Genomic DNA, 12,186 nt, shown 5'->3' with positions numbered 1-12,186 from the left:
TCCTCTCCCAGAGGGTGCCAATGCTTTGGTCCCCCCGAACATTAACTGTTCCGGGAATTTCCCATGGTGCCTGGTGGGTGGTGTAGAGTTGGAAGGGATCAAACCTTCCTCCATGCCTTCTCCCTCTTAACTGTCTTCTCCCTCTTAAACCCGAATAGCAGAGCTATTTGGCTCCAGCCAACTGTGAGACTGCTCATAGCTGTGAGATGAGATGGAGCCCACACAGCCCCAAGGGAGCAGAGGGGAGAGGGGAGCCTGTGCCCTGCAGGGAGGCACACCCCCATGTTGGGTTATACTCCAGAAGCTGCCGTGGCACAGAACACTACAAGCACATGTGCACACACTGTCTCAGCTGCTACACAGCCTTTTCTGCTTACAGAGAAGCCAGAGGGAAGCCAGAGCAGCTGCTGGTGCTGCACAGTATAAAGGTGAAGCCGCTTTAAATCCCACAACAACCCTGAACAGCCAGTCTGGAAGGGACAGCACAGACGAGCACAGACTTGAACACTGTCTCCAATCACTGCACCCACCTGCAGGGCAGGAGGGAGAGGGACTCACCCATCCAAGCAAGCGAGGCTGCAGCGAGTGGTCCTCAGACCCTGCAGCCCATCAGTAGGCAGATGCTGAGAGCAGAGACCCCTTTCCACCCCCACCAAGAGCACTGCGGCTCCGTCTGGCTCTCACAGCCTCCATCAGCCTCCTACCAATACCTACCCTCTCGCCTCATCCACCCCGCACTGCCTGAACGCATCTGAACGAGGCCCCCAGTGCTCCTGTCTCACTCAGTCTGATCCTGTGAGCAGCAGCGATGGGTAACACTCGGCTCTGTAACTGCAGCCTTCAGCTCTGATACCCCCCCTGGCGCAGCCGAGAGCTTCCAAAAGGCTCTGGCAGCTCAGCTGGCAGCCACCATGGAGCTCAGGCAAATCCAGGCCTTGACATGACAAACCCAGAAAGGGCTTTCAGAAGGCACAACCCTGGCCCCAGGAAGATCCCTTCAGGGCTCGAGCTCCTCACTCAAGATATGGTGAGCTCTGGGGCTTTCCATGGCTGCCGTACTCCTGTTTAATCACGAGTAAAGCGATATGCTTTTCTCAAGTTATGTTCTCAGAAACCACTTTGGCATTTTTGTCAAGTTTTCAGAAGTAACTCCATCCATAGCAAACTTCAGAATGGAAAATTTCACCCAAATTGCTAAAATTTCACAAAATTTTGACCTCTTAAAACTGTGGTTTCAAACTGGTAAATGCTATTTTTGCCTCTCAGCAGCTCTGCCTACGTAAGACATAAACCATCCCAGATTAACTTGTCAAAGAATCACAGGGTTTTCCATCTTGATTTCTTGACAAAATTTCAAAACCAGAAATTTTCCAGAGAAATTGAAACATTAAAAATGTATTCTTGCAGGATAATATGAATATGATAAGGTCCCAGTTCATCAAACAAAATAAACTTTAACTTTCCTACTTTTCAAGGTTTTTACAGCAATACTTTCATTAAAAAAGGAAGAATGTGGTCATTCATAACATATTTTCCACTAAAACTGTTTCAATGAAAGTGCACAACCAGCTGTTGCTTCCCTTCTGGTGAAGAAAAGGTTCTGATGATGTCCCCTCCATTCCCTAGTGCGGTGTGAGGGTATTCTTTTCCTCATCACCTGATTTGATCAAGATTTGATCTTAACAAATCTTAACAAAAAGGAAGCCATTTCAAAGTAGCACGATCATTAAAAAGCAAAGGCTACAAAGTTTGTTACTGCAGATATTCTTGGGGGAATGAGCTTTCCCCTGTCCATACAGATTCTTCTATGTACTTCTGCAATGCAGTCATGGTGACGTGTTCTTATTGTATCACTCTCCCTGGACAGAAAAATAATCCTACCTCACATCTGAGCTGATTTCACCAGGAGCTTCATCACATAATGTTAGAGATAAAACATCTACTCATACAAATACAGCTGGAAATGTCAGCAACTAGGTAAATTAAGCTAAAATACCTGTACCTCTGGATACAGTGGCTCTTCACTGCCTCTGCAGACCAGCCATTTCCAAACTCCTCAGCTTTAGATACAGAATTTTGGGGAACACAGGCTAGGATCTGATCTTTGAAGCTTTAGCTCATTTCTGGTTAGGACTCAATCAAACAAAAATCCCAGTCATAATGCTGCCCTTTCATGGAAACCAAGAAGGCAGAAAGGGAAAACAGTTAATCTCAATGTCCTGGCAAGGCAACAAAATGTGTTCACAAAGGGTTAAGCTGCAAGACCAAATGGCTGAGTTCTCTGGAAAAAAATAATAAAATCAAATGGACAGTAAAGCCTATTTCCTCTAAGCTAATAGAATTACAGAAATTATCATGAGAGCTTGTGTCTGGGGATGGAGTGAATGATGCTCTGAGAGACAGAAACTGGATAAACAAGCTCTGTGCCAAGAGCAGCTGAACCCAGCCTGACGCTCATTCTCTCAGCACTGCCTCTTAACACAGCGCCAAATGGGGTCGTCATTTATCCTTCCGTAACAACAGAGAGAGAAGCACCCACCAGGGGCTGCCTCCCGCCCCACTCCGCTCCCCTCTCACCGCTTCCATCTCCCTCCTCCCTTCACGCCCGCTGCCCAGATGAGTCCAGCAAGCTCTGCGAGCAGGAGTCTTGCGCCACCTGGCCATGCCAGGGGGAGGCAAAAAGCGAGATACAAGTTTATAAAGAAGCTGATGGGCACCTGGGGAATGAGCCACTTTGCAAACCGTGATTTTGACTGAAGAGGAAACAAACCAAACGCTGATGGCTCTGAAAGGCTGATATGGGATGATCCCTGGCAGTAAGCCTTTCCCAGGCAAGAGGAAAAAGGCAATCCCTTACACCTCAACTTCAGCTACATGTTCCTACCAAAAGGCCTAAATTCAGAAAAACATGCCAAGAAAAAACAAACAAACAAAAACTATATTCCCACTTCTCTCTCTTGACTGATGCAATATTCTCTCCCCTGAAGATTTTTTACTATAAAAACTCTGCTAAAAGAGACCCTGTCAGGAACTTCAGTTGTTTTTTTTGTTTGTTTTGGGTCATTTTTGTTTTGATTTTTAACTTCACAAAGAAAATACGTGACAATAGGAAAAGATTGAATCTATTTCCTCAGCAGTGAGAATTTACAGCCTCCAGGATCTCTTCTAGACAGGGTTATGGTGTGAGAGTAACCTTCACCAGAACTTCAAATACAGTGTCCCATTCTCCCCCATCTCCTTTCCCTTCAACAACAGGGTTTTATGGGATCAGGCTGGGATCCTATGCTCTTATTCCCCTTCCCAAATTCCACCTTTATAACCCCTTAAAGAAGTGATGGTCCACCAACAGTTATTCTCAAGTGCTTTGGTTAAATTTTGCCTCCAACTCTAACCCCTGTCTCTTGCCAGACCCTGGCTGCTGTGTGTATCACTCTGGGCTTAGATTTCTGGGAAGTTATGCTTGTGCTGAATTACCCGTGGGAACAGCAACATCCTTCTTATACTGTGAAGAACCAGGCTACAGTAAAGCACCTAGCACTACCACCTGCAAGGATGAGACACAGTCAGGAAAAAAAAATCAACATTAAAAGCATAATTGGAAATTCAGGTCTCATGATCTCAGTTCACTGCTAAATCAGGTGTCCCTAATACCGATATCCATTTCGACACAATTCAATTATAAGATTTTCATTAACTAAACTTCTCCTAGTAGCTTGGCATGAGAATTTTTTAAAGAAAAATCCTCTATAACAGCTAACGGGAAAAATCTTCAGCCTCGTCAGAGTACCAGGTTCGTTTACACACCAGTTTATGGACTCTTGCCTATTAATCTTGCCAGGACACTGGTCTTTGCCTACAATAACATCTATTCTGTCTGCAATTTATTTGCTGTTTTCAATGCTCTGACAGTCCGAGTAGCTGGAAAGGGGGCAGCACAGCAAGTCTAATGGGAGCTCACTGCGCAGAACTGCACTCAGGGTCCTGCCGTCTGCTGCTTCCAGGCATTTCACACATCGGAGGAGCGGAGCTGCCCGTACTTCCTATGCTCATACAATCCTCGCAGCTCAGCTCATCTTCAGCAGCCTCTGTCGACAGACAGTAATTCATAACACCATGGAGAGCATACACGCTCTCCTTCTAACCGCTGCTCTTTGCATTCTCTCTCAAGGTGAGTGATCCTTAATTTGTTTTTTCTTTGTTGGTAAAGGGGGGGCTAAAGAGGTGAGCAGAAGATGGCTTTGGTGCCAATTATTTTAAGAAATGTTGAAGCTTATTGCAAACTAATGGAAGAAACGTACAGAATCCTACCCCAGCTTTTTGTTGCATAGTGTTTTGTGGTTTTTTAATTCCTTCTTATGAAGTGGTTAAGTAGTTCTGAATCAAGATGCCGAACAAGACATACAGAGCCATTTTAACATTACGGAGTGCACCATACATGTAAAGATTTGGTTTGTTATATTGTAGAGTACTGAAGGACTAGAAGAAAGAAACAACATTAAAAAGCATTAAATATGTGCTGCAAACAGCATGCATTATATCTGCAGATATAGAAAGCACAGAAACATTTACATTCAAAAGAAAAAATATTAATACACTTATTCTCTAGATAAAGCAGGTACTAGATTAATCAGATCGGTGGTGACACATAAAAAGTCTGGCAATTTGGGTTTGACTATAGTAAAGTGTAGTTACAATCTAGCTTTAACACGATTCATCTAGAAGATTGAGTATTTCTTCCAGGAAGTCTCAATCTGAGAGATAACAAAAAATAATTAGGGTAAGGCTAGCAGTTAAAAAGTATCAAAGAAGTGTGTTCATTTTTTAATTAGCAAGTTGGCTTAAGTGATTTCACTAATCTGAAAATAAAATTGTCTTTGAAGTTTTCACTGAATACAGCTTGACATGAGGGGAACCTTTTTTCTGAGGGTGAGAAAAGCTCTTACAAATGCCATCTGCTAACAGATCAGCCACCTGCAGATACTTCTGCTTCCCCTGTATTTATCCCCTTGCAAAACACTAGCCTGGAGGAAAATATATTAAGTGTCTTTGCAAGTATCTCTAGATTTGTATTTGTGCTCCAGAGGAACTGTAGAGTTTGTTCAACAGACTTAAGGTCTGTCTCTTTGCCAAATAATACAAAAATAGTTGTTTTTTATTATTTTTATTTATTTATTTATTTTAGGTTGGAGTACTAGAAAATGTGCTGTCCAGCAGTGCCTTTAAAAAAGAAAAGGGCACTGACTTTTGAATACCGTCCAGTTGCCAGGATGCTTGTTGTCTAGCTACATCTGGGAATAAAGACGTAGTTTGAAACACAGGCTCTCACACCTACCTCACTGTAAACAGCTGAAGGAGCCTGTGGTTCAACGAGTCCAGCTTACAGCTTTCCCATCAGCCACAAGGCACCACGAGCAGCAGTATCAGCAGCAAAACGTAGAAAAGGCGTATACTGCAAATAAACATTATTTAGAGTAACAAATGGGTAATCACCACATTTCGTTGTATGCACTGAACAACGCTGAATACAATGGTTAATCAATTTTAATCCTTATTTGCATATTTCAACAAGCACCCTGCTATCATCACTATTATCACACCGACATCACTAGGGCTAGACAGCAGAAAGTTACCCTTTGTTTGGAATCTTTTGCAAGCCCTCCAGCAGCTCCCACACTGCCCGGTCTGTGAGGTTCTGCTCGCCCCTTCCGCAGCTCCGCACCCCTGCGGCTCCCGCAGGCCTGGGGGCCTAGACCTGTGGGGGGAAACGCGGTTTTGCACCTCGAACTCCTCAGTAACCCCTTCACTCTGTCTTTGGAGCTAATTTGGGGAGATGCATGTGAGAGAAGCCTGTCACGGGTGGCCGCCGTGCGGCCTCCCCCAGGCCGTGAGGGGAGCGGGCGCCAGGCCCCGTGCCCGCTCACCGCGCCGTGCCCCCGCAGGCTGCGGCGGCTCCGAGGCCGAACACCGGCTGTACGCGGCCCTCTTCAAGAACTACAACCAGTTCGTCCGGCCCGTGAAGAACGTCTCGGACCCCGTCATCATCCACTTCGAGGTGTCCATGTCCCAGCTGGTGAAGGTGGTGAGTACGCGGCCCGCCGGGGCGCCTGCGGGCCAGGCTAGGGCCGGCGCCGTTCCCGACGCAGCTCTGTTTTACAGGACGAAGTCAACCAGATAATGGAAACCAACCTGTGGCTCAAGCACGTAAGTAGGGCTCGCCGCCCTCCCCACAGCGCGCCGGGACTCCCCGCTCCCGCCGGGGCCACCTCAGTCCTCCCGGCCCCCGCCCCTCAGGGGAACACCGCAGCCCCCAGGAGGCGTCGAAGGGAGACGGGCGGGACCCGCACCGGGCCCCGGGCCCCGCCGCTCCCCTCAGCCCCGGTGCCGTACCGGGAGCGTTGCCGCCCCCCTGCGGCTCGCCCGGCGCCTCAGCGCCTCCGCCAGCGGCCGACGTCCCGAGGAGCCCGGAGGCGCTTCTGACCCTTCCTGCCCCTCACGAGCGGCCGCCAGCCCCGCTGCCGCCCCGCCGCCCTCCTCTGCCAGCAGCTGTGGCTGCCACAGCGCGTAGCCGCGGGGCCCACCGCGGGAGGCAGCTGTGGAGCTCAGGGGCAGAGCTGGCAGCTGCAGCCTCAACCCTCCTACACTTAATGCGCCTCCAAATGCATTTTTTCCCCTCAGAAATCCCCAGAGTAGTGTCTGGGTGGTTAGGAAAATGAACAGAGGAAACACCCCAGCGTGGAGGTCCCTCACCTGGCCATGCCGTGCTGTTTAGCCACCACAGAAGTGAAAACAAAGCAAAAGCATCAACTTCACTTACAAGGAAGTTTATAGGTTAAAAATTCAAACAATTACCGTTGTAAATAGCAGCTTAATAACCAACTTAATATCTAGCTTCAGCTTAATATTCAAATTGGTTAAACTGGGGCTTAATGAGCACTAACGAACAAGATTGTTACTTAGCTGAATGAGGCCACCTGCAGCTTTTCCCAACCCATCTGCTGTGGGGGTCCTTCATTCAATGCTCTCGTCTAGCATTGGAGCTACCTAACAATTCGTGTTTACCATTTAACAGTGGACCTGGCTTCTTGAGACCTAAATTACTATTCCCATCCTACACTTTCATCTTTTTTTTTCATCTACTGGGTACACATTCCTTGTACAGGGACTAGTACATGCCTAAGTCATACTTAGCCCCATGGGCCCATGGTCTCCATGTGAATAAATGCTGAACATCCACGTTTAACTAAGAAACATCTAATCATTGTAGTGTCCAGAATAAAACAACCCTAAAATCAATATGACAGCACTTGTTTTGACTTTGGTCCACAGAATTTCAATTTCATCACAAACCTAATGTAGGCTCACTTCTTCCATAATTAGATTTGGAATGATTACAAGCTCCGGTGGAATCCAGCGGACTATGGAGGTGCTGAATTTATCCGAGTACCATCTGGCCAGATCTGGAAGCCAGATATTGTTTTATATAACAAGTAAGACTCTTGCATGTTTATCTTCTTAATTCAAGCTTAATTCAGGGGTAATGGTTTTAAACTAAAAGAGAGGAGATTTAGATCAGACATAAGGAAGAAATTCTTTACAATGAGGGTGGCAAGGGACTGGCACAGGCTGCCCAGAGAAGCTGTGGCTGCCCCATCCCTGGAAGTGTTCGAGGCCAGGCTGGATGGGGCTTTGGGCAGCCTGGGCTGGTGGGAGGGGTCCCTGCCCATGGCAGGGGGCTTGGAAGTGGGTGATCTTTAAGGATCTTTGAACCCAAACCATTCTGTGACTGTATTCTTTAGGAAGAAGGGAGGATATTTATTATTTAAAAAACAAACAAACAAACAAACAGCAAGTTCACTAAACTTGCTGAAAAAGACTGCTTTTCAACACCCCACATCTCCCTACAGCTGTTCTTACCTCTATGCCTTTGTACAGTCCTTTTCTAACTGCAGACCTAAATAAGTTTAACTACCTTTTTAGTTTTACTTTTTCACATGAACAAATGAAATTGTCACAAGATTAAGATAACAATGTGGGACTTAAAGAAAAAATACACCAATGTGCTACTTAGGCAAAGATACACCCAAACCCTAATACCTCTATCTATAGTTACTACCTCCATGGTCCACAGATGAGGTGGAAATACCAGTACTGCACATCCTCTTATCAGCCCTTGGGTTCTGACTTGCTTGATCTCACATTTGTTGTTTTGTATATTGACTGAACTGAGTCCTGTTCCTGTAAAAGAGAATATTGCCTTTCAAATTCTACACAATAAATTTACACAGCTGTTTATTTTAATTTTTAACTGTGAAAATTTATGACAGCCATTGACAGTGCTGCATATGCAGTTCAGTTCCACATCAGCATGTAACTGCTGCCTTTCACAAACCAGATTAAAGATTTAATGTACATGAACTGTTTATATGAAACTACCTGGATCAGTTGCATTCTGACTGTTATTTTTATTTGCTTTACAGTGCAGTTGGGGATTTCCAGGTCGATGACAAGACAAAGGCCCTACTGAAATACACAGGTGATGTGACCTGGATACCCCCAGCTATATTTAAAAGCTCGTGTAAAATAGATGTAACCTACTTCCCATTTGACTATCAGAACTGCACCATGAAGTTTGGTTCCTGGTCTTATGATAAAGCCAAGATTGACTTGGTTTTAATTGGCTCTACAATGAACCTGAAGGATTACTGGGAGAGTGGAGAATGGGCTATTATTAAAGCTCCTGGTTATAAACATGACATCAAATATAACTGCTGTGAAGAGATATATGCAGACATCACATACTCTCTTTACATTAGGCGCTTACCTTTATTTTACACTATCAACATGATTATTCCATGTCTACTGATTTCTTTTCTGACTGTATTAGTTTTCTATTTGCCTTCAGACTGTGGTGAGAAAGTGACACTCTGTATATCAGTCCTTCTATCTTTAACAGTGTTTCTACTTGTTATCACGGAGACTATACCTTCTACGTCCCTGGTAATTCCACTGATTGGGGAATATCTCCTTTTCACCATGATATTTGTAACTCTGTCTATTGTCATTACGGTATTTGTACTTAATGTACACTACAGAACACCCAAGACGCACACAATGCCTGTGTGGGTGAGAACCATCTTCTTGAACTTACTTCCCAGGATCATGTTTATGACAAGGCCTGCCAGCGATGAAGAGACTAATCATAAGTCAAAACCATTTTACCTGTCTGAGTTTTCAAACTTAAATTGCTTCAACAGTTCTGAAACCAAATGCTGCAAAGATGGCTTTGTATGTCAAGATACAGCATGCAGCTGTTGCCAGTATCAGAGAATGAAGTTCTCGGATTTCAGTGGCAATCTCACAAGAAGTTCAAGCTCTGAATCCCTAGATCCTCTGTTTTCATTTTCAGTTTTGTCACCAGAAATGAGAGATGCTATTGAAAGTGTTAAATACATTGCAGAAAATATGAAAATGCAGAATGAAGCAAAAGAGGTAAGAATGTATTTTACTATTACTCAAACTGCAGACAGTATTTGCAATTAATATATTTTGTAAGAAAAAAGATATCTTTAAAAAAAACAACACCATTATTTTATACAAGTAAATTACACAAGCCATATTACGAATATATGCAACTTTGAACGTAGGTAAGTTTGGTGAGCAGCTCTGTTGCAATCTTTTCATTGACAACACATACACAGGGTGAAGTGTGTTAGGGTAACTAGACAGCCAGCTCAGTATCAACTCCTACAGGATTTATAGCGTAGATTTTCCAAATTATAATCTTAACAGTGGAATTTTTTGTTTCTGTGCCCTTAGAAAGTTACATTCTCCCTACACCTGACCATCAATAGAGAGAATCAGACTTAAACTTCCTTCACAGTGAAGACATTTCCTATTCTGCTGCTGTGGAATAAAGTAATGAAGTGAAATGAGACAATTGCTGTAAGATAGGGACCATCACCTTTCATAAATCTGCATCTTGATGCACTAAAAAACAAAACAAAATCTGTATCAGCATTCCTTAAACATTCTAAGAACAGCAACCACACCACTACAATCATCACTGAATCTAAATCCTATGCAGTAAGGCACTCAAAGTTAGGATGAAGTTAGGTTTTTTATGCTGAGATTAGAACTTGATTTAGAATACTTTAGAATACTTGATACAGAAAATGCTTTTTTTTTTTTTTTTTAAGTCTGCCTTCAAGAACAGCTTCAAAAGACTTCAAAAACAAAACAAAACAAACAAACAAAATTTTCCATTTCACATTACCCTTCCTGAAGAAAAATTAAGTCTAAATTTAGATTATGATCTGAAGAGTACCTAAAATGATCGCCTAATGTAGTTACTATTAATATGTAACATACATAGATACATATACATTCAGTGCCACTGCTGTTGTAACGTCCAATGGAAAAAAAAATTGAAAACTTCATTCCCTCTTAAATGTGAGGTAAGGAGATTGGTTTTACATCTTGCAAGAGAACATGGTAAAATTTCAGTATTACATAGGAAACATATCAAATAACTATATACCAATTAATCTTTGCTACATGCTGCTTAAAGAGCAATAGGAACAGTCTTCTTCAGTAAGCTTTTTCTGCGCAAACCTGATCACTTAAGAATGTAAGGCTTTTCACTTTCAGGATTAACATACAGAGGAGAAATTGTACTTCCTCATGTTTAGTGTCTTGGTGAACAACTCCTTGTATTTGAAGAAACAGCTTTTGGCTTTAACACTAATAGCATATTCAAACAAAGCTTCTTCAAGATTAATTAATTTATCAACAAAAACAGCAACATGAAAGTTGTACATACACGAAAGAAAACCTACATATGGAAAAAAAATCTATGCTTGCTATATGAAATGCTCCTAACAGCTAATGCAACTTATTTATCTAATAAACTTGCTTACTTGCTATTTGATCTATTTTTCAGATTCAGGATGACTGGAAATATGTTGCCATGGTAATTGATCGTATTTTTCTATGGGTTTTCATCCTGGTATGTATTCTAGGAACAGCAGGATTGTTTTTACAACCTTTGATGGCTGGAGATGAAATGTAAAAATTGTTATATTGTGAAGTCAAATAAAACTTTTGCCAACCAAACTCTGCACTCCTACCCAAGCACCTGATCTCTCTATGTGTTTCAGTAGTAGTATAAGGATCTTTCTTGGCCTCAACTTTGCTTTACCAAGAAGGCTTTATTAAAAAATGTGAAAACATTAAAAAAATATTTTGAACGATTATGACAGCTAATTCCAAAGTAATATGCAGTATGCTTGCCAGCTATTTTTTAAAATAATTGGAAAAGATGCAGATCATACATTAAACTTTCCATGGATGTTTTAAAAAGCTAGTAAAGAAACTGAAAATTGCATGAATATTCTGAGAGTCAAGACAGGTAGAATACTTTGGGCAACTTTGTCTGGTGTTAAGTACCTTTAATTCCTGACAGGATCTTCTGGCAGTAAGTTCATATTTAGTTTAAGGAATGCCCTCGTGAGGATGAAATGATTTAGAAACCATACATATCAAATTGCTTGAATGCAGAACATTGCCACCTAGTGTATAATCTGATGCAAACTGTAGGAAGAAAGGACTATGGGCACATTTATTACAGAAGAAATAGGTGAGTAATAGATGATGGTAATTAAAGCATTGTCATGTAGTGTCTGTGTATCCCCGTATTGTCACTGCATGAGGAGTCTGTCAAAGTTATCTAAACCTAATAATGTTTAAAACTATACAAATCAAACACAGTAAGATGCAGTCATTGGGTAATGCAAAGTATCAAAATGCGGTATGATATTTTGGACACAGAAACATCCTGCACAGTGTTTTATTATAACAGAAAGCATGTAGATATTAAATATTCCTGTAAAGTATGTTAAAATTGTCTCTTGGGTATATGACTTATCTTTTTTTTTTTTTTTTTAATATCTGCAAATCATTTAATAATAATAATAATGAATAAAACGTGCAACAAAATACTATAATGAGAAAAAGTTTTGTAAAGATATGAACCATTCTCTCCATATCAAACTGGAAACTTTTTAGAAATGCAGTGGTATCAAATGATGTAACTGTTATGAAAATAAAGAGAATGAAGCTGTTGAAAATAGTGATTTTTTTCCCATTTATTTTGACTGAGTAACAAAAGCCATATAAAGCAGCATTAGG

General features: G+C 42.3%; 1 protein-coding gene across 1 annotated transcript; it reads left to right on the top strand.

Moving 5' to 3' along the window:
* Nucleotides 1–3,518: 3,518 nt before the first annotated feature.
* CHRNA3 (cholinergic receptor nicotinic alpha 3 subunit) lies at nucleotides 3,519–11,933 on the top strand. The gene is made up of 7 exons (XM_032194735.1): nucleotides 3,519–3,790; nucleotides 3,910–4,168; nucleotides 5,940–6,079; nucleotides 6,157–6,201; nucleotides 7,378–7,487; nucleotides 8,478–9,489; nucleotides 10,940–11,933. The coding sequence occupies exons 2-7, from the start codon at nucleotides 4,114–4,116 to the stop codon at nucleotides 11,066–11,068; spliced, it is 1,491 nt and encodes a 496-aa protein (XP_032050626.1). The 5' UTR covers nucleotides 3,519–3,790; nucleotides 3,910–4,113; the 3' UTR covers nucleotides 11,069–11,933.
* The last annotated feature ends 253 nt before the right edge of the window (nucleotides 11,934–12,186 follow it).

This window comes from Aythya fuligula, chromosome 11 (genome assembly GCF_009819795.1).
Source record: "Aythya fuligula isolate bAytFul2 chromosome 11, bAytFul2.pri, whole genome shotgun sequence".
Taxonomy (NCBI): Eukaryota; Metazoa; Chordata; class Aves; order Anseriformes; family Anatidae; genus Aythya; species Aythya fuligula.
This window is presented reverse-complemented; position numbering and strand designations above follow the sequence as displayed.